Source organism: Phyllopteryx taeniolatus, chromosome 23 (genome assembly GCF_024500385.1).
Source record: "Phyllopteryx taeniolatus isolate TA_2022b chromosome 23, UOR_Ptae_1.2, whole genome shotgun sequence".
Taxonomy (NCBI): Eukaryota; Metazoa; Chordata; class Actinopteri; order Syngnathiformes; family Syngnathidae; genus Phyllopteryx; species Phyllopteryx taeniolatus.
Window position 1 is genome coordinate 3147355 of NC_084524.1, and position 25931 is coordinate 3173285.

Sequence of the window (25931 nt, forward strand, 5' to 3'; positions counted from 1 at the left end):
TCCCCCAGTCGAAATTAGGCGTGACGGGAACGTGACAACTTCTGAATTGAAGGGGGATTTTCACCGCGTACCTTCATGCTGATGATGTCCGTCACCCAGCCGACCTGCGTCTCTCTCTCGTCGCAGCAGAAATGCCTGCAAGGGAGGGAGATCTCTTGGGCCCGCATCGGGATCGGTTGTACGGTTCTACATTTTGGAGCGGCTTCGCTTACTCACCACTGCTGTTTCTCCGTGTAGACGGTGAAGCCCCAGCTGGTGGAAAATGGGGGGGGGGGGGGGGGGGGGGGGGAATTCACATTTAGCGCACAAAGGCTTTTTTATGTACGGAAATTCTTCATAACTGTTTTTTTGTAACACCTTTTTTTGTCCATGATTTCAATTTCCATTTGCAGAAATTGGAATTAATGAACATTCTTATTTCCCCAAAAAATAATAATAATCTCCCCCAAAAATATAAGGTTGCAAGATAGGAAGTTGTATCCAAATAAATGTAATTAAAATGAGACAATTTTCCTTTGGTAAAGAAAGATAAGAAGTTGCACCCAAATCAATGAATTATCAAAACACGATGCTGTTTTTTGTGACCCATGATTACAATTTCCGCTTCCAAAAATTGCGTACCTCACCGTCGACGCGTTCATGTCTGCTTTGGGTGAGAGAGGAACTAATGAGGTGGACGAGGTAAGACTTTCCCCGGCTTAAGAGGTGCGGAGGACGAGCAAAGCCTGGAGCAGCGCCGCACTGAGTTGAGGCGGCTGCAGTGGCGGGCGCACACACACACACACACACACACACACACATGCAGGGAGACGTCGGCCTAATGAGGCACCGGCGTGCCGCTCCTCCTCGCTCGCCCCCTCACCGCCGCGCTCTCGCTTTTCTCGTCTTCATTTCAGCGCATCCCGCAGCCCACTCGACAGTCTTCTCGATGACAGCGCGGTGCATCACTCTTTTCCCGCTCCGAAACCCGGCCGCTCCACCCCCGTACGCGTGATTCACGCAAAACTCGCCGGGGCTCCGGGAGCAAATAGTCACCGATGATTCAAACGCGGCCCTTTTATGTTGTTGTTGTTTTTTTAAAGCGCGACGTACCTGCTCGGAGGCTTCAGCTTCTTCTTCAGGCCCAGGTAACATTTGGCAGCCTTGAGATGGAGCACCTTCTCGGCTTTTGTGGTCTAAAAAAAATGAAAAATACGATCAGTGATCGGTGTGGTTTGGTCGGCGAAAGAATCACTGAATCGTTCAGTTGTATTTCACTTTTAGTTTCAATAAATTGGCATGAATTTTAAGTACTCCCCCCCCCCCCCCCCCCCCTCCCCTCCATCCCAATCCAAAAACCAACCTGGCGCTTATCACGGAGGCCAAAGAATATCAATGATTACCTCGGCATTTTGCGGCGTAATTAGCCGCATTCTCGTACGGTGAGGAACCTATGGTGGGAAGCGGCGCCTTCTCCACGCAGCCCGCCACCACTACCGCCCTCGCTCCTGCACCTTCATCAATTATTAAAACTTCCTCACTCGCCTTTACAAATCCCATGTTTCAACTGCAGATAGGCGCCAGGAAGAAAAACCCTCCAGGGAACGCGAGCCCGCCGCTCTGCTCCAATCTCCAAAGCACTGTTTTTTTTTTTTGCGTGTGTGTGTATTTTTTTATTTTTTATTTTTATGGCAAGTCAGCAGGAATTCTTTCACTGCGTTTCCTTACTTCATCGAAAAAACTGAAAACTGGCGGGAATGACACTTGCCTGTCACCGTGGAAATGAAGCCATAAGAAATTAGACAGGTTTGTTTCGTGGCCTTTTTTTTTTTAAAGTTGACAAAAAAAAAAAACTCAAGAGGTACTGCAAGTGGAAGTCTCCACGCTGTGTTTGAATGTGAAAAGCTGCGACGGGATGTTTACCGGAGTCGCGGCGTGAGATTAGGCGGAAAATGTTTTTTTTTAAATTAAAGTTGACAAAAAAAAGAAAAAAAAGGAAACAAAACTCAAGAGATACTGCAAGTGGAAGTCTCCACGCTGTGTTTGAATGTGAAAAGCTGCGACGGGATGTTTACCGGAGTCGCGGCGTGAGATTAGGCGGGAAATGAAAAAGTGTGCTCACTTTGATATCTCTGTAGAGCAGCAGCTTGTGGGCACGCAGCGCCACGTATTTGTCCTGGAACTTGTGCCCGGAGAGCAGTTTGGAGCAGCCGTCGTTGAACTTGAGATGCTCGCCTTTCACCAACTGCTTCGGGTCCACTTTGGGGAGAAACGGGAATTGGGAGTCAGCCGCGACGGACCACCGAAACCGCCCTGCCCGATCGGCTGGGGTGAAGACCAGTTTCGGGTCTATCTCGCCTATCACCAAAATAATGTTTTGTGTCTGGGTCATTTTCATAGAACTGGATCACTACCAGTAAAGACATGGCCCACTGAATTTCTCTACTGATGACTATTTGACTTCGTGGCAGTTGTTATCCATTAAAAGATCATAATTGTTTCTAAGAAGAAGAAAAAACCCTTTTCACACATTTCATGCCAGAACGTCTGCAGCGTAAGATGTCCCAAATGAAGTTTCATGATTTGCAACATGTTTTCTGAAGATGCTCGTTCCATTTTTGCATATATGGTATTTTTCTCCGAGAAATTTCTACGAATTTCCTTCGGGTCGACCTTGAGTTGTACCTTTGTCTTCTGCGTCTCTTTCGGCCACCGCGAACTTCTTCAAAACCAGAAAAGCCGAACTGGGGTAGTCCAGCGCGCTCCATTCCAACACCTGCTCTAGAATCTTCTCGCTGTGGTGCAACGGCCGCTCTGTTCGAAGCACAAGAAACAATAAGGAGGACAAGAAATTCTTTCCAATGGCAAAAAACAACCCCAACCTCAAGGCGCTAAAACCCTGCACTAATTCCAATTAACTGCAAAACAAAACGATGCTGCTGTTCTCCTTATTTTAGCGGCAGGAAAGTTATCTTGAGCGCATCAAGATATGATTATGAAAGCACACTCATGTGCAAAATAGACCTATTATCTCCTCCTAATTGGTGAACAGGGCGCAACACTATCGGCACACTCCTGCTCCTACACTCCCCAGTTATTCATAACCCCCGAGGTAAAACGAGCCACAATGGCGTAACATATTCATAGCGCCGGCTTTATCGTCTTTGGGATCGCGGCAGACAAATATTAGCTGGGTGTTTCATCTCGAGCCGTCCTGCGAAAATGGCCTTTATATGGCTTGGAAAATTCCAGGAATTTTCAAAGTTGGAAACTTTGAATCGGAAGTCATGAAAAAAACTTATTTTCTCTTTTCATTTTTAATTGGACGTTGTTGCTATTCTTGATGGGGGTGTATTTTTGTTAGTTTTTCTTTGAATGGGTGAGGTATTGAGTAATATTTAACCCAACATTCATGTTTTTGTACTTCAATGAACTTGATCCTTCAACAAGACATTTAAAATGCTAAACATCCTTTTTAATAGTATTATTTTGCATGCATGTCCGCTTATGACAAAAGAACATTTTTATTTTGAATATGACACCGTTCCATTAAATAATCCTTGATTCCTGGTTAACTCCCTAAAATCCCATCGAAAATTTAAAATGTTTTTTTTAATTCCCCTACTTAGCTTTCCATTGAAATTTATTGAAGACTTTCCTGAAATTCACCGAAACATTTCCACATCGGTGCACCCACGTTTTGCGCTGAGGAAAACGCACTTTTGGTGACCCGAGGGAGGTGGAGGTGGAGGTGGAGGTGGAGGTGGGTGGCCCGCCAGCTCAGCAACTCAACACCACCGCCATAATAATGTGAGAGGAAGTGGGTCGACTCCCCTCGCTCGAGCGTGCGAGGACGATAAAGGAAAACGACGGGCCATGACGAGGGAATTAATTAACCCGCGCGTGTGCTATCATCTTCCATTACGCCAGAAGATTAATGTTCTCATCGTGAGACAAAGACTGAACCTTGGACAGGAAGTCCAGTAATCTAAGGCCAGAGCCTGACCGCGAATAGCGAAAAACAGAGGAATTGAGGTGGTACGAGGGCTCCCTCTAGTGGTACCCCAAAGAATTACTGAATTAAATGTTCACATTTTGCGTCATGTTAAACAAGCACACATTCAACAATAGCTTTTCTTCAGGATACAACGACAGAAATATCTTACCCAACTCTCCATTTTCGATGACTTCAAATGTGGTCCACGCGTCGTCGGCGTTATAGGGGACGTTGCGCATGCTCAGCGCCGTCTCCGCGAGCTCCGCCGAGCGCATGCTGGGCCAAACCTGGCGACGTCGACAACACAAACACCGGCAGCGCAAAGAAGAAGGGAAAAAAATTGTTATCCGCTCTACTTGTGCTAGCTCATCCCTTAGGGCAGCGGTGTCAAACTAGTTGTCATCACGGGCCACATCGTAGTCAACGTTACCCTCAGGGGACCGGTTAGAACGGTGAAAGCACATAATTATAATCGCAGCGGGTGTAACGGTACGGCCAGATTTTTTTTAAAAAAGGACACAAACAGCGGTGAAAAGACAATTTTGCACGTGTGTGTTCGCACCTTGATTAAACAGCAATTCTCCGGCCCTCGCTTTTCCAGGTACACCTCGAAGATCAAGTCCCCAGCTGGCGAGAACTGGGCGGGAGATGAAAATTCGAAATCGGCTCAGTTACAAAAACAGTGCAAAGGGGTTACGATTAGATCAGCAAGCGCTTTTCATTTGCTGTCTGGGAACATCTGCTCTGGAGGGAGTCTCAGAGTCTCCAATAACGCCATCAAAATTGGCTGGATTTGTTGCTCGTGGCTTTTTATTTCACTTTCAAATATTCACTGCAAAGTTTTTTTTACGTTTCAGAGAAAATTTCGCGAGTAAGTGAGGGGTTTATTCATTTTTCCTCTCCCAAATGTTTTCACCAGCTGCGGCCTGTGGGCATGAATTCCCTGCCAAAAAAGGTTAACAGGAACAAAACTCTCATTCCGCATGCCTCCTCCCCTATCATGCCCCCCCCCCCCCCCAGGCCTCTCTTCATCCTCCAACCCACTGCCTCATTTCCAGGAAAAGTGCTCGAATGAAAGCCTGATTTGCGAGATCCCGATGCAAGCAGGCAAATCAATACATGCACACAAACAAAACAGAACCGTGGGTGATTTCCATTTGCGGGGATTGACTTACTGTGGTGTCCTTTTTGTCATTCCAGCGCGTGATGAAACTATTCTCCCTCTCCATCTGTCGCACCTGCTCTTCATTGACCTGTTGGAAGCACACGGGTCCGGAATCAATTGAGAGTCGCTTCAGGAGAAAACATTGAGGAAATTGAAGAAAACACCCTGCTGAAAAAACTATTTCCATGATTCAAGTTTGTGGAAGATTTAAAAAAAAAAAACAACAACAAGGTAATTGGTGTTTATTAATGAGAATTATTTTTTTTTTCCACCTGATGAAACAGTCAGTTGGCAACACTGAAAACCCCTTGGTTTGTCATTATAGGAACAAAAGATGAACAGCATGAGACAGAACCGCTACAGCCAAAACCAGGCACCAAACAAGTGCCTGTTACGTGCTATCATTCTGTGTCTATTTTTTGTAGAAGAATGTCCGAGAGCGTTTACTAAAGACAACCAGGAAGTCTTTGAAAAGCCACTCAAACAACTTTTCACTTTGATGAGTCGTTTTGGACTCACATTGAAGAGCGTAACGTAGTTGTCGATGAGGTCGTGGACCACGCGGATCTCCTGCGGCGTTTGTCCCTGCGTCTGGAACAAGCAGGAGGAGAAGACCGAGGCCAGTTTGTCACCCGGCATGCGGTTGAGGTGGCGACACAACTGAATCCTGCACAACAAGGAGGAACACCACGCACAGACGACACAAGGGGCTCTATTCCAAGTCCACTTCAATTTTAAATAGACAGTTGTACAGTGGTCATTATACACTGCATCAGTAAAGTATTCACAGTGCTTCACGTTTTCCACATTTTGTTATGACACAGCAAACAACAACAAAAAAAGACTGTCTTCACACATTTCATGCTTGATTGGTGTGAAAAATAACAAATCCTAACACAAAGCACTTTGACAATCAGTCAACTCCCCCACAATTTTCTAAACATGCACAAAAGGTTGTAACAGAATAACCGGAGTAGATACCTGTAAAGGTGTTGGAGCAAAGCATCAAGGGTTGCCCTGTTGGCTTTGGGCAAACTTTCAATAAAGGTGGAGTACTTTTTTACTCTCAGGCTCTCATCCTCCTCATCTACAAAAAAAAAGATGCCGTTTGCCGTAGGTGGGAGTAAATCACATATGTGCAAGTCATAAGTAAGTCAACTCTTAACCTTCAAGTTTCAAGCAAGTCGCAAGTCACTGTGGCAAAATCAAGTGCGCACTAAATTTTTGTCGAGTCATTACTTGCGTTAAGCAAGTCATGAGTCAAGTCAGTCTTGCTCGGTCACAACATACTGTCGTGAGCCTGCAGTTATGTTTTGTGCTCTATAAGTTCCGACTGTCTGTGAGGCTGTGAATATGTGCAGGCTGAGTCCTGAATTGTGATTGGACAAGGAAGGCCGGGGCGAGCGTGTTCGCACATTAGCTACCTTGCCTCCAGTATCTGACCTTGTGTTAGTTAGCTGCGCTACCACATTCACAAAACCACCCTGCCACCTGCACGCCGACGTACCCAAAGCCGAAACCCAGTAAGGATAGAGCTCCTTGGTCAACAGGGCGTCCTCCGCTTGCGATAAGAAGCTCTTCAGAGTGTCCGTCACATCCCCCAGTTGGCGCTCCTTGTACCGCAGTTTGACATTACGGGCGTCCAGGGTGAACTCCTCCAGGAGCTGCGCCACCCCGTTGGGATCGCCCGGCCGCTGGTAGACCCCGTCCTGGCACAAACCTGTCACAAGAGGACGGGGATACTTCATTCAAAACCAGAAGTCTGGCTTTTGAATACTCATGGATTTTCAAGCATTCACGGCCGGGCTTGGAACCTAAACCCTGCGAATAGCAAGGCTTCAATTTACAACGAAGCTTTTCGGGCGTGCTGCAACTCACCGTACTGAGTGACAAACGCGATGCAGCTCTCCACGACGATGGGGACGCCGTTTTTCGTGAGCTGCTGGTCGCCGAGCGCTTTGCCGTCGGTGCCGGCGGCCTGCGTGATGGCTGAGTGCCAAAGCGCAAAGTCCATCGTGTTGAAACCGTGGATGTAAATGGTTCTGTGAAAAAATAATGAAAATGGAGTCTTGGGAGGAGCTTGAGGGGGCCCTAAAAGAATCATTGCCCAAGTACACAACGTTTAAGTTCAATATGTTTGCATTTAGTCTTTTAAGAACTGTTTGTTTTGAAATATTTATTTTAACACAAGAAAGGAGCCAAAAGAAAGGATTTATCGACGGTGGAAGATTTTGACACGGGGTATGCGCTTCCAAAATGCTAATATTTTGACGAGGTTGCTTATTTATTATTTCTACGGAAGTTGAGGCAAGTTAAAAACCGTTTCAAAACTTTGGTGAGCAGAAGAAATAAAAAGCCAGCAAAAACAAAATAACACCGACAATTAACCAACCAAATCTGGCGTAATGCATTGTGTGGCTCCAGCAATTAGCTCACCTTTGCTACAACACTGACATACCTTCCGCTCTCCACCATCAGCAGCACTTGGATCTTCTCCTCGCCCTCAGTGTGGGTGGTGACGGCTGAGGACGAGAAAGCAAACAAGTGATCCACAATTTCCAGAACGGAGCACGTGAACATTCGGGAAACTCTTTGGGAATTCATTGGAAGCGAATTATGCAGAGGTGGGAATGAGTCGCTCTAATAAATCTGAGCAAGTCCCAAGTCCTGAAGGTGGTGATGTAAATCTGACTCGAGTCAGGAGCATGTGTACGGTGTAGACACCTAAACACACAAGTGTCGGATGAGGATCCTCTGGATTGGTTACTTTCAGTGTTTGTAGATAACACAACGTATAAAAATGTCAAAGTCATCAGAGAGTTAGCACAGTTAATCACAGACTCTCTTAAATCGTAAGCGGATTAGGCCATTTTGTGCTGCGGGGGGTTATACAGATCTAATTTGTGGCCTATTAAAAGCTCCACTTAAGCTGTCTAGCAGGGGACTGTTTGCTTGTGGCAATTTTCGGGGAAAGGCACAACAGCCAGATGATGTCACTGCGACACTTAGCTTCGAGCACTGGTTCTCAAACGGCAAGAAATTATGTCGTGTCATTCAAAAAAAAAAAAAAAAAAAAAGTGTATACCTAGAGTGGGAGGAAAAAGTATGTGAACCCTTTGGAATTTCTTAAATTTCTGCATAAATGTGGTCTGATCATCTAAATCACAAGAATAAGCAGAGTCTGCTTAAACTAATACTACGCAATCAGTTTGTGGCGAACGGCGAACGCTTACTGAGCTCCTGCAGCTGTTTGAGATGAAGCGCGTCCTGGTCTCCCTCCTCGTCGCCGGAGCCAAAGTGCAGGACGGAGCCGGCCAGGACGAACCAGCCCGTCCTCCAGTGGTACAGGTCGTGGCCCTCCTTGTAGAGGAGTCGGCCAATGAGCTCGCTGTCCTTCTGCACCAGACCTTCTGCTTGGGGTGGCACCAAGCACTGCCGGGAACAACTTTGTCATCTGCCTATTTCTAAAAATGTATCTGTGAGTGAGCCCCTTGCGAATTTCTGGCCCACTGTGAATTTCAATTAAGAACCACGCCCACACCTGGCTTCTCCGTCTAGCTTGTGGAGTATGAAGTGCTGCGTCAACAAATGAAAATACTTTTATCGTTTTTACGATAATCAAGCCACGCCCAGCTCCACGCCTTGTCTTCATGGTAACAAAATCCAGACTCGCCACTGCCCTACCAGAAAATGATTTACACATTGATTGGAGATTGGACATATGAAATTGTGGGGGGGTGGGGGGTGCATCATATGTCTCTGGCCTTGTGTGTATTAGAAAAGGGAAAAAACTTGTTCAACACCTTGCTACTACAGCGCTTCCTCTGATACAGACGGAGAGGCATATGGACAGCTTTACCTCCTACTGTATAACTGAGACTAAAGTAGAGAGGTGGCACATTTGTGTGGGAGGTGATTACGGCAAAGTGCGACGAAGACCGCGATGAAAATAAGCAAGAGCTCGCAGGGGGGGAAAAAAAAAAAAGGGGCAGGGGGTCTCACCTTGGTCAGCGCCTGGATCCAATCGCGGCGCGTTTCCTGCGTCTCCGCACCAATGACGAGGGACCGCGCTGACCGCAAGTACACCTCCACGGTGAACACGGCCCTGCCGGAGAAATCGATGGTAAACATCTCGCAAATGCTAATGTGAGGATATTTGTAATTGAAATACAGCCGACGGCCAAGGTCCACCTCCGTGAGGGGTAAAAAGGCTAATGTTTGGAAACATTCACAGACGCCACAAACATACAGTACATGCGCCATAAATGCACAAATTAGCATTCTGTGGCCACAAAACACGGAAGGAGCAAAAAGCTTCTTTGCTGGTGTTTCTGTCTGTATGCACCTGTGTTTCATGCCCACTCTCGCTTCCTATGTGAAGGAGCAAAGGCCGCACTATAGTTATCCTGGCGTTCAACTGCCGAGCGGGAGCTTGTGGGAGTACTGCGAGTCAGCCCGTTCTGTGCAGAGTGTCAGGGGAACGGGTGTTTACGTGGCCCCGGTCTGACCCGGCTCCGCCTCCTCACAGCAGGTGCGCCGACGCTTGTTAAGGGGGGTCCCAAAGGGTGAGTGAGGGGCAGCAGAGACCGGAGTGATGGTCAAACGATTGACTATTTTGAGGCCATGAAATACTCATTTGTGGCCATGAATTTGGAATAATGTGAGCACAAAATGCACGGGAATGGCTAAGAAGTTTGAGTTAGCAAATGGAGCACTTGGAAGGAAGGAATACATTTGTATTCTGTGGCCACAATTTACTATTTCATGGTCACAAATTAGATATTATCCAACTCCTTGATTTGCTTAGCCAACTATTTACCAATTCACTTGTATTTTGTGATCACATTGTACCTCATTTGTGGCCACAAATTAGTATTTTGTCAGTGCAAAGCGGAAGGGGCTCAGAGATGATCCCTGATGCACTCCCACTTCCACCGTAAACTCCTCTGTCACACCTACAGCACACCTCATACATGTCCTGTCCTATTCCAACATACTTCTCTGCCACTCCAGACTTCCTCATGCAGTACCACAGTTTCTCTCTGGGTACCCTGTCATAGGCTTTCTCTAGAACTACAAAGACACTGATGACTGACTTTCAGTTCCTGGAGTCATACCAATACTTTTACCCATCCTCTTGGTACAAAACGAAACGCCGCACATTTGCTTACGACACGCATTTGTCCCAGGCCGCTGGCGCCGTGAAAATCGGAGTTGACCGAATGCGAGAAACAGCTGGGAGAAAGAAGAAAAAAAAGTGCAGTACAAAGCGAGTGGAAAAGGTCACTTTGCAAGGTTTTTAAAGAGTCTGAAGGTCACAATCAGCCGCTTTAAAAAGGCGGCTGCTGTGAGGCAAAAGGGACTAAAAACCTTATCAGCGGCCGACATGCTTCCTATGCATCCGTCCCTCTGAAGTGGATTTGTAATATTCATAGAAGGTTTGCATCAGGGTTTGAGCTGGAATTCACTGTGTCCTCTGTGCTGTGCAAAAAAAACGACCCAAACGTGGTTTTAACTGAGGCCACCTGCGGTGCGCCGATAGACTGCCGGCGGGAGCGTGTCATCTGCAAAAGTTAATATTCATGATCCACAAATATTTATGTAAAAAAAAAAAAAACAGACTGATTCAACTCATTTACTTGAGTAAACAGGACTCTGAAATGTACTCATGTGCAAAAGTCAAAAGTTTATTTTTTCCCACTGTCAAATACAGTGAGCCCCCATTGATGACAGGGGATGGATTTCAAAAGTACAATCGATTGCGTCAAGCTGTTTATTGCCAACGCCTGTTGAAGATTACTGTAAAACAGGAAAATTACATGTTGTGTGTTTTAAAGTCCGCTAGCTTAATGCTAACACACGGTGCAAAACGTCATAGACCGGCCAACGAAACTAGAATCAATGTTGTGGTAGTTGTAACCCTTTAAGAAAAAGACATTTAACCACAAACAGTGAAGAAACACATCGAGACAGACAATATAGCAATACTCACGGGCATATATTCTTTCTCCTCTGCAACAAGAAAAAGAAACTATTACCGCAGCTTAATCAGTCATTTAGTTGTGAAATTCTTCTTCTTGTACAGTATATTATAAGTTTCTGTGTTATACTGTCGCAGCGACTGTTTAATTCTTTAAATATTGTTAAAATATGTTATTTCTGTCTGTTTTTTATAAGTACATTACTGTCAAGTGCTATTGTTATTATTAAAAAAAAAAAAAACATTACAAAAAATTGCGTTGGTGTTTTTGCAGGGCTGGAAAAGAATAATGACATTTCCATTCATTTCAATGGGGAAAGTTGAGTTGAGATCCACTGAAATTGACAGTATAAACTCCTTTTTACTTTTGCATTTAAGTACATTTCAGAATCTGTCCTTTTTTTTTTTTTTTTTTTTTTACTTAAGTCAAAAGGAGTTGATGCAGTACTTTTACTGCAGCACCTGTACTTCTCCATAAGTGCAAAAGCGTTGGTACTTGAGGCACCTCTGAGGGCGTTCCCCGCCTCTTCTTTGTGTGTCTGTTCCACTTCCAGGTAGAAAGAATGCAAAAGTTTGCTGCTGGAGCAACTTTTTAACTGAATGCCAGGTGGGAGGGGGAGGCCAGAGTAAACAGGAAATACGGCACTCGTAAAGCCCTGATAGGTCAGTGTTAAAGTGAATAATGCGCAAGCGAGAGATGTTGGAGTGCGATGCTCTATAATGCGTGATTTACATCGGCAGTCAAATCTGCCGCAGTCCAATAAATGAGAAGAAATGCTTCCAAGTGCCCGAGCTGAGTGTGCGCTCTAGAAATTAGGCATTGGAATTGGCGTTAATGGACATTATGGCGAGAACAGGGGTAGTGGGTCAAGTGTGGCTCGCGGGCCACAAACGATCCATTCCGTTCCTGAATCGGGCCTGCTGAGAATTTAAATGATCAGTCCTGTTGCATTCATTTCGCATTTTTTGATTAAAATGTTTCGATTCTCTTTTTAAATATTTATCTCTATTTCTTTCATTGAATGTTACAGGTAGATTTTACATTTTTTAAATTGTGTTAAATAATTATAGTTAAATGATGCCATCGAAAATGAGCATGACAATTTTTCTAGTACTAAAATAAACTATTTTATATATGGTGCAATATAATTTCCTGTTTTTGAATAAAGGGGTGGAAATACAAAATAAAATAAAAATGTGTCTGATTCATCGAAAAAAAGAATCAACAGATAATCATTTGTTGCAGGCCTAATCTCAAATCATTAGTTGATTGGTTTACTGAAAATAATAAATCAAAGATTTGTAACATTAAAAAATATTACATTGAAATATTTCATATGATTAAATAATTGGTTGATTCGCTCATACCCTGCTCCAGTCATCGTCTCGGCGTTGCTGATGACCAGGCTGACCACGTCGGAAACGGCCACCCGGCCCACCGGCGTCGGACTCTGCGTGCTCTCGTAGTACGTCAAGAAGCCGCCCTCCAGCGTGCACCAGCGACGTGCCATGTCTGCAAAAACAGAATCGCAAGAATACATTTGAGAGAGCGTTTTCGTTTCGATAGATCGCTGGGTTTATTCGATTAGCATTCAGTCAATCAATTACGTACTTCAATTTAGCTCACTGATAGCTGCTCAAACATGAACTAAGCTTCATGTCGGTTATGCGCTAAATTGAGCGTATGCTCGCTAATACTATGAATGAGCCTAATATGAAGTGGTTTGTTTGTGTTGAACAATTTAAATAGTGAAAATAGTTATTTATGTGACATGGGTTTATGATTGTGCACATGCTAGATGCATGGTGTTGGTGTAAATAAATCAAGCCAAGAACCAGTCTTCGTTTTAAATGCTTTGCCACCATCTTGTGGCATCTACAGAAGATCGGAGATCATGACTCTAATCTCATACTCCTTCGTAAATTTAGGATTCTTGTGCTCTACTTTTCAAATGAAAATGTAAATTTTCAAACCCACCACCACAAAAAAAAAAAAAAAAAAAAAAAGCACTTTTGAATCGATGGCGCTTGATTCCACCACTCCTCTATATCAAAACCACATTGTCTTTCACGACCCTCTGACTGGGCGAATTACACATCCAATGAGAATGAAGTTCATGCAAACATACCTAATTTTGGATTTTCAAAGTCACTGTGCCATCTGTTTCTTTCTTTCTTTGTTGTGCTGCAAACAAACACGCTCACACAGAGAAAAACAAACCCGGCGCGCCACCCGTCGCCCCAAAGTTTCCACTGTATTCATCTCATGAATATGCTAATTCTTCCGCCAACTGTGCGCGACGCTTGTGAAGAAGCGGATGGCGTCCCAATAAAAGTGCCTGCAACGGGCTTTTTCAAGGAAAAGGATGTGAGAAACACAAGGACGCCATTCACCCTTGCACTGCCTCTCAGTGTGGCTTTTTTCCCCCGGTTTTGTGTCGAAATAGGACAGATTTTAAAAACGGGAACATGGCTACTGGCTCCGGGCTTTCAAAAGAAAAGGAAAAAAAATAAATAATAAAAAACAAACAAACAAACAAAATCAGTTCTTCTCTGAGAATAAAACGCTAACAGCAGCCGCTTAAGATTCATCATCTCGAGGAGCAAACAGCCGTGCAGCACGGAGAACATGCAACTTTTGATTTTGAAAATATACGTTTTTCTCAAAACTAGACAACTTTATCTTGAAAACACATTCTAGTAACATTAGTCTAAAAAATATAAAACTAAGTTTTTTTTAATTAAAAGAAAAACTAATTTCACAAATATATGACTATTCGCATAATATTAAGACTACATTTGAGAATATCTGACTCTTGTTCTCGAAAAAATGGGACTTTTTACATCCTAAATATAGTACTTTTTAAAAAAAAATATATCAATCTTTTTCCTCTTGACCTACCATATTTAATCTGAAAAATGCATGACTGTTTTTGTCAATTTACAACTGTGACATGGCTACTTGGTGGGGGGGGGGGGGAAGAGACCGTTCCTCTTTGAGAATAAAACGCTAATAGCAGCCGCTAAAGATTCATCATCTCGAGGCGCAACCGGCCGTGCAGCCCGGAGAGCAGGAGTGCGATATTTAAAGCCGTCGCCGTTGACGACGCGCTTCTGTGCAAATGTGTCCCCGGATTGTTGCGCTTTAACAAAAAATGTCACGTCCGTCTTCTTGCTCGGGAGGACGTCTCGAAGTGCTCGTTCCGCACGCATTTTCACTTGGCTCCCTCTGTCCCCGTTCTAATAACCAAATTTGTAATAATCACAAGTCTCACGCCGTGGTCGTCTTAAGAGGCGCGCTTGATTTCCCAACAGCTCTGCCTCGTCTTATTAAGGACTTTAAATTATGTATGAATTCATGTGTTGGCAAGAGGGTCGGTGAAGCGAGGACAAAAATGGCAGCCTTAATCCATGTTCACACATTCCGACATCAGGCCGAAAATGAGAATTTTCAGGCCGGATTATCGGATGTCTCTGAAAGATTATCGGGAGGTGTGGGGCATGGGGTGTGTTAAGAGTGATTTTTCCTCCACAGATCTGCTCGGGAAACGGTTGTGGCCGACAATCGCAAATGTTTAAGAGGGGGTGCACACGCGATGGTAATCGGACTGAATTTGAGCATTTTTGCTCTTTTTTGATCAAAGTCAGCAAATATGCGATTATTGGATGCCTCTTAAAGATTACCCGGTGGCGTTGGGTGCGTAAAGAGTGATTTTTCATGCCCGTTCGGCTCCGAAAATGGTCGTGACCAACAATCCCAAATATTAAGGGGGTGGACACGTAATGATAATCAGGCCTAATCTGAGCGTTTTTCCTCTCGCTCCTTTTTAAGAGTGATTTTCCCTCTCAGGACTTCTCGGAAAAGGGTCGCTCTTGACAATCGTTAATGTGAAGCAGGGTACACATAACGATAATCGGGCCGAGTTTGAGCATTTTTTTTTTAATTATTTATTCATTATTATTTAGACTACCGTGTAAAAGCGATTTTTCTGATAGGAAAGTGATCGGGCCGACAATTGTATATGTTAAACCTGTTCAATATTGACGATCACAAATGGATGAGCTACTAGTTGAGAGATTGTACATGTCTACCAAATCATTGTGCACAATACAAATGGCAAAGAGAAGAGTTTGCAAGCTAACATTTAGCCTAGCTTCTTCTATTTCTTCTTCTCTCTTAGTATTTCTTCAGTCCAGAATCCCTGTGGCACCACATTGCCTCTCACAGGTCAATCTTGGTACTACGACAGACAACGTTATTTGTGCGGTCTGCTGTGTTGGTCACCCGGAGCAGTGAGCGCACACGGCAATTTCATTCTCAGCCTGTGTGGGGTTGCTCACATTTAAAAAATCGGCTAAGATGTTAAAAAAATCCGTATGCGTGTACAAGTGTTATACTGGCATCAATAAAAAAAAAATGGCTTTATTCCCGATTTCTATCATGGGATGCCAGCGGCTTTGTACAACAGCACAAGAGTGGGAATAATACACTTGATTTGGAATCAAGCAGCTGTTCCCCTTCCACACAGCAAAGACCCCCGTGGCCGATCCGCTCTCCACGGGGGTCCGCCTGACTCGCCCACCACAGATGAAATCTGTGTGTTGCTCGCCTCCGAAATGGGCCAATTAGCTCGCGCGAGAAGATGGGAGGCTCCCGTTGGAATTTTTACAACATGAACATCTATTCGGGTTAATCTCTCACTTTGTGACTTTCGATAAATGCTTAAGTGTGCAAACTGAGTCTGCTGATGAGACTAATCAGCGCAATCAATACGGCCATTAAACCCACCCGTTGTTCATCAACATTTAAGAATAAAGCTTTTTACTGCCAAGTTTGCCGTCCAATTGGGTCCAGACCAAACTGGAATTGACCGGCACCAACTTCGCGTCAGTGCTCATTAGAAAAACAGACGACACCAAATCCTACTCCTTACCCACCCGCCACCCCCCTGCCAATCATCTGCCAATCTCGTTATCAGCATCGGCAGGACAGCTTGTCAGCGAGCTTGAAATGAAATTGGAGACGATGAAGGGATTGCAAGGCCGAGCCAAAATTACAGCCCAAACTCCCAGTGAACCCTCGCTATACATCTGTTCGACAACGACAACGGTTTTCAAAAATGTTCGTACAAAAACAACACGTGACTCTGCCATCCATTTCCCAGAATCAACGGGTCATGCCAGTCGGCCTTTGTTTCTCATCGAGTACAGGATGTGTTGTGCCCATGTTGCCCCAACTTGCCCAAATTTTGCCGAGGAGACCGGGACAGTTGTTGTTGAGAAACGCTCGCATTGTGGAATACCCCTTGCCGTCTTTTCGACCACCTTTTATCCTGTACAACAGAATATTCTGAGTGCCAGCCATTTGATATAGAATAAGAGAAACAACTCATAGCAAAGTATAAAAATGGCTCCTCTCTCTCCCACCTTGTCATCTTCGTACGCCATCAAGAGTTTTAATAAGTGTAAAAGTGATGTTAAGTGTTCTTTTATTCAATTCACTAGTTATTTATATTTATTTTAAACCGTTTTCTGTTTGTAAAACTATAGTTATTCTCTGTGAGTTGTCAGTTTCTGGAACGGGATTTAATTGGATTCATATTTTTCCGACACATTGCTTTGGTTTTCATACAATTCCATTTCAATCAGATGTTCTGGAACGGCTTCAACATGAAAACCGAAGTTCAATGTATCCCACAATGCATCTTGAAAAGTAGTGAACAACTGATGGCGACTAGAAAAACAATAAATCCCATTTACAGTCAAATGCTTTCCCATTCCCGGGGTTTATTATTTGATTTTCAGGCACGAGATAAATTCATGAGACGAGGCTAAAAAATTATCTTGAATCACAGCACGGAGGTACATAAAGCATTTTGTTCCCATCCGTGGAAAATACACTCATCTTAAAAGATTACCATTTCATAAGAAAGTGTTTATTTGTACAATACGCATTACAGACGGTAAATCTGGTGGTTAATCTGGTACGTTGGAACTGTGCGACAGCAATGTCGTAATTAACGACGTGCGCAATTAGTCTTGGAACGCAATTTATCATTTGACTGATCAGTGAAATATAGAGTCCACTATGTCGTGATTAAGGAGTAGGCGATGAGTGAATGATTGTCTCCCCCCACAGCCTATGGTCAGACACACCGCACGTATAAGATGTTATTATCCCTGTTCTTCTTCCCACACGTCTCCCCCTTAACCACCAAACCCACCCACACACTCCGTCCCCGAGGGCAGCATCCAAGACGTCTCCCTCTCCCAATTACCCGTGGGCCCCAGGGACACTCCAGCTGTTTGGAAAGGTGGGACCACCGCGGAGTAGGAAGTGCAGCGGCTGAGGGAGCTGCGAGTCAAGTGCAGTCTGATTCGGAATTTTTAACTACCTTCAGAAGGGAAAAGTTTGGGAAGTACTGTAGGTCGAGGTTATCGTCAGTCAACTCCTGCTATATAGCAGATTTTTAATCAATCATTGTTAATGGGCTTGTAAAGTTTACAGGTAAGTCCGAATTTACAGTTGCGCGCCTTCAAGAGTAGTACAACGTTGTGCCGCAACAGCGCTGAGGTCTTTGTCGGTGTTGCTGCTCCGTGTGTGTTAAAGAAGTTGTTTGAAAACTCTCTTTCTACTGGTGTGAGAGAGTCTTCTTTTCCTCAAAGTGAGGTTATCCGATAATCTCTCATTTCTTGACAGCGAGAGTGTTAGAACAGGCGCTAAGGATGACTTTAAAACATCTTTTAACACATTCAAATGTGTTTAAAGTGTGTGGTGGGAGGGGCAAAACTGTGCCAATTTTCCGGATTGTGATAAATTGAGGTTCCCTTTATTACCTTGGTATCGCCAAAAATGGCCGCCCTCTATAAGCATTGCCAGCTTCTGTTTGAGTTCCACAGCACATGCATTGATTGTCGTGACCCGAGTGTTTGGTGTCAGGATTAAACGATTGCCAGTTTGACAGCTGACGTGCTGACGCAGATTGATCGATGAGTGCTTAACTGCAGCGGACCCCTGACTAACGCGCACTTCATCGGTGCCCGGCCGACGGATTGATGGGACTTGCCGGCCCGCCGCGGCGCGCGGGCACTCACCGTCTCCTTTGCGCCGATCCGGAGGCGTCCTGCCGTGGCCCGGGGAGATGTAGAGGAAGCCGTCCATGAAGGGGGACGCTTCGGACGGGGATGTCTTCTGCGACCGCGGGTCAAGTCTTGGGAAAACTGTTCGAGGAGTAGATCACAATGAGAAATCCAGTATTGATCCTCGAATATAATGGGGCATTCACATTCTTTTATACATGCATACACACAAAAATATACAGGGGACGGGGTGAGCAGTGACTCGTTTGCATGAGAGAATTGTACATTATATTACTGGTTCGAAAATGTGTAATTAATTTCGCTACTTTTGGAAATGTCCATGATTACAATTGTAGTTCTACATTTGAATGATCGCCTTCATTTCCTCCTTCAATTGGCGCGCTCTGGTCATGTCTCATTCTGCCGTAGTCTCAAACATGACCTATTTTTCCAAATAGGACCTCGAAACTATGATCTATTAGTTTGTGAGAGATTTGGAAAAGGTTAGACTCATAGTTACACTTTTGGACACAAACAACAACACTGACTTTAGAACAGTTTCATCTTCATAATTTTGGACTTTTATAGGGAATGTTCACTTATCTGGGTTGCCATATAAAGTAATGTCTAAATTTGTCATTAGGTCAACATGGTATGATTGTTTTCCACACGCACATGCAAGAAACTTCTTTTATGATGCATTTACATTTCATCATGTTTTTTTATCAGTTCATTATTTGTGTAAAGAGCAAATGTGTGATTAGTTCCAAAATAATTAGCGCTGGTTTTAACCCCCATTTTTAGAGGAAACATCAAAGTGTCCTGTTGCTGCATTCATTTAAAATTAAGAAAAGCCATCAAAACTTCATCAAATGCAACTAGATAGTGTATATTACTTTGAGAAAGTAATTGAACTAATTACATTTTCACCAAAGTCGTCTCTCCAACACTGTGTATAATAACTAGCTCCCAAATCTATGGCGATTGTAGCATAAGTTATCTGGTGAAAATAGCGTACATGTCATAAATCCATGCACTTCTTCCCAAACATTCATGTTAAGGGAATGTAAACAAGCCAGCGTATGTGCTGTAACAAGCGTCGGGCGCGAGTCTTCCAAAAGAGCCCCCGCAGGCCACTAAAGCTGGCCTCGCTTAAGATGGGACTGCAATGTCTGCGGGGGCGTCGGTGGAAGAGTCTGGCCTGCGCTGATTGGCTGCGTCCCCAGTGAAGGGAAGGTGACATGATCGAGTGCTCAATTAGCCATCTGGTCGCCCGTGGCAACCGCCGCAAAGCGCTACCCCGGAAGCGGCGGAGAGCGGGGCAATGAAGACGCCGCGCAAGAATCGGGCCGCACAGAATAAATGCGGCTATAATTGGCTACATGCGTCCTAATGATAACATACAAGGCAAACCTTCAGGGAAAAAAAAGACCCCGATGCTCAAACAGTTGCGGACGATGACTTCAAAATAAAAAACCAGAAGCACTAAAAGAAAGGTTTGTGCACACTACGACTATAAACTTAGTCATGGTGTAAATATTATTATTTATGTGTCCGAAGATTCATACATCGGCGTGTGGCGCCTTTCAAGAAGTGTGAGGCAAACGTGCTAACCACACCACCAACGTCCCGCCAATGAAAAAAAATAAACATTTTCAAATAACTACTGTAAAAAAAAAAATTTTTTTAAAAGTCCGTATTCCCGTTTATATTCGACTCACTAGTAATGTCACTACTTTAGAGCCACGCTGTGACAACTCCAAAGACGGACGTTTACGCCACATTTGTTTTTTGTTTTTTTTTCAAATTATTTTTGTCTCACCCTCTGAGCGCCACACAGTCTGTCAACAGCTATCACTGTGTTCGCGCTGTCGATATTAACAAACGTGGTCGCGCATTCGCCGTGCCAAAATAGATCCGCCGCATGAGCTCTTGAGATGTGTATAAAACAACATCTTCATTTTGCACCTTGCGCGGGAATTTTATTTCTTTTTTTTTATTCTAGCCTGAACCTTTTGTGTTTGTTTGTTTGTAAAATATACAAGCAAGCACCCCAGTGGAAGCCTTTTTGACTATAAGGGATGGAGCCATCATTGAAGCCGCCCCAGAGGTTTCCCAAACACGACATCAGGCGGCCCCTTTTTGCCGTTAAGCGGGACACGGATATGCAAATGAACACGCTCCTGACTATATCCCAAGGTGCTCCGGGGCGAGCAGGTGTAGACGTGAGAACGAGGCCCGTGGGGTGGGCTACAAATGAGCAACAGCACTGGGGCAGGAAAGTGCAGAGGCTCAACATGGAGGTTTGTTTGGGCACAATATGGGATTTTGAGGTATCTTGAGGAATGCGACTTTCGTTACATTCTATACTAACCCTAATACAGAACTACTGGCAGAAGTTCTCAAACTGTTGACGCAACACATCACTGCAAGGGCGGCGACAATGTCACAACTGAGCTGAATTGCGACTCGCTGAACCCAAGTGATGACTATCAGGTGCGAATAGGGAGAAGATTTGGTGTTATTGCTCTTTGAACTTTGGTGAAAGTTCAATATTGCACCTCATGGCAATGAAGCAGTGCTGTAAAGTAACTGCGGCCTCACAAACTATGGGCACTGGCCCCAGGTTGGACATTTTCCCTTAGGGGTGTGCTCATTTTAGTTGCCAGAAGTTTGGCCATTAACTCATTCACAGCCAGCCTTCCCAGTTAACATGGATATTTGACTTCTAAAGCCGTCAATGGCAGTGAATGTGTTTTAACGTGATGACTGCCTGACAGCATCGTATTTACCCAATAGCCTGTTCTGATGCAGGAACTCCATCTGCAGCCTTTGGCCGGCGCGTTGGGCCAGGAGGTACGGCGTGGTGCAGGTCGGGTCCCCGGTGGCGCACATAACATCTGCCCCGCTGAACACCAGCTCCACGGTCCGCAGCACGTCGGGCGACACCACGGCGGCGCACAGCGCCTGGACGCACATCAAACGAGACACACGAGTGGACTTCTTGCATCCTGCCACCTCCTCCCCTTGGGACGCCAGTTTTAAACTTCTTTAATAATGCACGTTGAAGATAATACTCGATCATTTTTCTGACACAAATCAAATTCATGCTGCTCTGTGGATTTGCGGTTGCAAAAGTCATTCACGCACGTCCACTTGTCACTTTGGGATCAACTGATAAAAATGTGACGACACCAAGTCCTGGCTCTTGTTTTTGTGATATAAAAATGAGACCAAGCTAAATCATGAAAAAAAAAATTCCCACCATGAATGTAACCTATAACTTGCCCAAACCAGTCTTTGAGAGAGTTAGTAAAAACCATTTTCAGCCATTTTCACTTTAGATTAAGGTTGTCAAATATGTATGCGCTGCGAACACTTTCGTTTTTTCTGCCATTTTCCACCTGCAAACGAACTATACTGTGCCTGATGGGCTAAGACAAAGTAAAAAAAAAAAAAAAACATTCTTTTGTCTCATGTAATTGTTTTTTTCCGGATAGACAAACTTTTATAAACACAAAGCGTTGGCGAGCGCTTTGTTAAAGGGGTTCATCTGTCACAGAGACGAGAATAAAGTCGAGATAAAAGCGAGATGGGAATACGCTGTGACCGAGGAAAACATTCGCCCCTCCGCATGCGTCCCTTCCCATCAATCCGCTCCATTGATGTGACATCGTGGACGATGACCCGCGACAAAGCGGATCCACCGGCAGACGCGCCGAATCTCAACGAGCAACCTTTTCCCTTTCATCCGAGCTGGCCCCGAGTAAGGAAGCGGCATCGATCGGCGCCGGAGTGAGGCTGCGTACAAAGGGCTTATTGATAAAACACCTGAAATAACGACAAAGCACTTGCAAAAGGCCACCTCAAAGTACAGTGGGACCTTAACTTGGGAGTTTAATTTGTGCCGTGACCAGCCTCTTAATTCTAATTAGTCATACCTCAAATCATTTTTCCCCTTTGAAATGAATGGAAATGCCATTTAGCTGTTCAGTTTTTTGCAGAGCATAAAGAATGTATCCACATAAGTATTGTTAAATGCTCTGTATATGTGTTGCTGCACCGTTTGTGTTCAAAAGAAATGTTGTTGAAAGGTTGATTTATCGTGTTGTTTGATTTCTTTTCACTGTTTGTACCGTGACCTTGAGTGGCTTGAAAGGCACCAATAAATAAAATATATTATTATTATTATTTTATGACAACCACAATGTCGATGCTAGTTTCGTTAGCCCATCGATGGGGTTTTGCATTGTGTGTCAGCATTACGCTAGCAGACCTTTGTAAAGCAAAGTTATGTGGTTTGGTTAAATACACACCGTGTAATTGTCTTTGTTTGATGTTTAATTTAGCGCACTCTTACTAAATCATAAGGCAAAAAAATGTAGCGAGTGACGGCTCGTAGATCGAAAAATCGTAACTTAGGTTATCACTCGTGAATCGGGGTATCGCTGTACGTTAAAGTGCGTGTTTTGCACAGGAGTCGGCGTAAAACGCCACAAGGGTCAGCTTGTGCGTCCGACGCTGCCCGGCCTGATTCTGTATCATCCTTGCAAAAAATGACCTTCTGTGTCATAGCAATTACTGCAGTCACTGGAGGGATTTGTGTGTGTGTGTGTGTGTGTGCGCGTAATGATACAAGGAGGTCCTTCGACACCTTCTTCTCTAGGTCACGCGGCCTGCCGAGACTTGGAAGAGGTCACCGGGATATGAGCTTCTAATGGGGACTGTGGGAATAGGAGAGGAAGCGGGCGAAAAAAGCAGTCCGACGAGGAAATTGGGAAACAAAAGACTCGACAATCCTCAGCTTCCTCACAGATGACCACTTCCTGAACAGGCCTGAATTTTATCAGTAGTATTAATGCATTGCAGCGCTGGGCAAAGAATCGGTAGTATCGATATCAGCTGCATCGAGGCTCAGATTTTTATTTTGGAGTTTTTATTGTACAGGCAAGTCCCAATTAAATCGCACGCCTTTAGTGTAATACCACGTTGTGCCACAAGATTCTGGGCAGCACTGAGGTCCATTAGAAGACTTGCAGTGCAGAAGAAGTTATAACCGTGTTAAAGTAGCAATTACTTCAAGGTTTAGAATCACCATTATGTCGGTGCTAAATTCCATTAGCCTGTCAATAGTGTTTCGCGTTACATGTTAGCATGAAGCTAACAGCCTTTTGTCATTTTTCTATGTGATATGCGGTGCCACGAGAGTTCCCTCTAGTGGTACGTGAAAGGATCACTAAATTAAATGTTGAAACTGGGCAACAGTGGCTTCAACCTTTTTTTTTTTTTTTTTTTTTAATATAATGTTATCTTTTCAGTACAATAGATTTGCATTTAATCTTTGGGGAACTTTAATTGATGCGCAATTTCTATTTAACCTATGTGCATGACATTTTAATTGAATCGTTATTTCATTTCAGTTCATTTTCATATATTTAAGCGCAGCCTTAATGGTCAGACTGCATCATGCGACAGAGGCTTACACTAATGTGAACAAATTCTTATTACTCGACTGTATTTTACGTGTTGGTCATGATGGTGGGACTTGACACTTGGTGTAAAAAAAAACTTGAAGGACTACTGGCGTATGTTACGGAGGCACGCGGATGCAATCAGACATAAATGACTTCCATTTCTTTTGATTCGAAAGTGACACTTGAAACAGTCACCTGCTATCCAAGCTGACCCCGTGGATGCAAAACAGTCTTTGGTGTAGTCTTTGTACTCTCCAAGATTCCCCGAGGAGAAGGCTTTTGTGGAGCGCTAAATAGATATGACGGCCAACTAAGAAGAGATGTCCCGTTAAATTAGCTTGGCTGGCAACGCTTACGCTGAGATTTAGCTTTTACATACATTGGTTGTGATTTATTAACGTACACGTTGATCTTTTAGGGCTATTTTCAAGCGCTTGCGCTAGGTTGATCCCCTCCAAATCTGTCGAGACCAGTTACACACAGTTACGGTCTGTTTTCCCGAACGCTTTACAGTAAAGTCAGCTAGTAGGTGAGTCACCTGCACACGAATGTTTTCAGTATAACACAGCTAAAATGAATGGTGGAAAAAAAAAAAAAAAACCTTGTTGAGCCGCTCCGAGTCGTGAAGTCCCTCGAGGACGCGTCGGTACTTCCTCTCCCGGTACTTCCTGCGGGTGAAGGTGGCGCGCGGTTCGGCCGAAGCGCCGCCGTGCAGTTCTTCTTCCGGGGGGAGATTGGCGGCCCAGAAACCGTTGGCCTTCTGGTTCCCCACTTCCAAGAAGAGCTGAGCGGGTGAAGAACGTCACGATGAACGCGACGTTATTGCGCTTATTCCTCAAAATGCTTTGGATTTGGTTCCAAATTAGCAACAGACGAATCCATTTATGTTTATGAACCAAACTGTCTTCTCAATCAGTGAGTGGTCCTCAAGACTTTTTACATCAAGTACCACCTCAAAGAAAATACTGACAGTAGCTCTCCAAGTACCGCCATGGCCAACAATAAAATAAAAGTATATTTAATATAGCTGTATAACATTGTGCAGTTTGAACATGAACAGTGCGCTTGAAGAAATGGAAAGTTCTTCGAGTTCGTACCTCCACGAGCTCATTGCTCCAGATGCTGCTGTCCAGTTTCAGGCTCCGCACTTTGGAGATGTTGGGGCCGAGCGAGCGGTGCTGCCCTGGCGGCGCCGAGAAGAAACGAGACACGTTCAGTCCCCTGAGCGCTCCGTAATTGGAAATGAAGGGGCACAACGAGGCGCCATTAATTGCTAATGAAGCATGAGTAATTCATTGCGTTTGCTCGTCGGCCTGTTTATTTGGGCGAGGCTTCTGGCCGAAGAGAGCGCGACGCCCCGTGAATAATACACGAGACGGGAAAACGCGTGAAATTTGTGTCAAGTAGAGCAAGCTGCCTAGAAAAAAAACGCGAGAAAAAAAAAAAAAAAGCAGATGCGAAATACGGTATTCGCCATATAGTGACAATAATGAGGACCGCGAAAAAGCCAGAATTGACGAGTCGATCTCAAACTTCAAAAACAAATAAATACCTAAATAAATAAAAATCTGCGCTCCAATTAACATTATCATGACCTACATTAACATACGCCGGCATACGAGGCCTAAGGGTTCATTCAAAACAAAACAGGTTTATTCCACAAAAGTATACTGGATATTATTGTAAGCCACTTGACATTATGCAAAGTTTGAACATTAACACTCACACTTTCAATACAGATTAAATGGAAATGTATTGTTTCTCAAACGTCAAATACAACTGAGCTGCACTCGGGCTTGCTTGCTGCACTTTAACACTGCACTTAATTATAAGAAAACACCAATCATGATTTGATTCAAATGCATTGCGCACAAACGTTCAAAAACAAAGGTTAAATGCAAATGGGCTGCGCGAAAAAAGTGAAATACAACTGAGCTGTCCTGGTCGAGATTCTTTTGCAGGACCAGAATCAAACAACCAAAACAGTTTAATAGCACTTCGAGCTCATTTTATAACATTACCCTTGAAATAAATAGCTTACTTTTTGAGATTATTTGAGTTTGAAAAATGCACGGGAAGTGCGCATCAACAGACACATAACTTCCACTAATAACCCAGGCTAAACTTATCCTGCCAAATGTTCCAACAGAATATAAAATATGCCCTCGTAAACAAATTTGATTGGTTGGGGATTTGTCATAGGGCTGTTCAACTGCACAAAATGCAGCTAGCGAAAATGTGATTTTTAACCAACCG

General features: G+C 44.2%; 1 protein-coding gene across 11 annotated transcripts in view; it reads right to left on the minus strand.

The window, feature by feature from the left end:
* The window catches only part of arap2 (ArfGAP with RhoGAP domain, ankyrin repeat and PH domain 2), a 96392-nt gene that overhangs the window by 39643 nt on the left and 30818 nt on the right, over positions 1-25931 (minus strand). For 8 of the 11 annotated variants that reach the window (XM_061764388.1, XM_061764391.1, XM_061764387.1 and 5 more), the window contains 20 exons: positions 24773-24858; positions 24277-24459; positions 20994-21168; positions 18217-18342; positions 12490-12634; positions 9144-9246; positions 8375-8573; positions 7600-7663; positions 7020-7183; positions 6649-6861; positions 6123-6228; positions 5661-5808; positions 5152-5229; positions 4539-4613; positions 4146-4263; positions 2665-2793; positions 2102-2238; positions 1093-1175; positions 217-252; positions 72-135 (listed from right to left, as the gene is read on the minus strand). In XM_061764388.1, the coding sequence (XP_061620372.1) occupies positions 72-135; positions 217-252; positions 1093-1175; positions 2102-2238; positions 2665-2793; positions 4146-4263; positions 4539-4613; positions 5152-5229; positions 5661-5808; positions 6123-6228; positions 6649-6861; positions 7020-7183; positions 7600-7663; positions 8375-8573; positions 9144-9246; positions 12490-12634; positions 18217-18342; positions 20994-21168; positions 24277-24459; positions 24773-24858 (2432 nt within the window). Of the gene's footprint in view, positions 1-71; positions 136-216; positions 253-1092; positions 1176-2101; positions 2239-2664; positions 2794-4145; positions 4264-4538; positions 4614-5151; positions 5230-5660; positions 5809-6122; positions 6229-6648; positions 6862-7019; positions 7184-7599; positions 7664-8374; positions 8606-8682; positions 9118-9143; positions 9247-12489; positions 12635-18216; positions 18343-20993; positions 21169-24276; positions 24460-24772; positions 24859-25931 lie in introns of those variants that run through there. The other 3 variants (XM_061764396.1, XR_009786901.1, XM_061764397.1) reach the window with 3 other exon arrangements.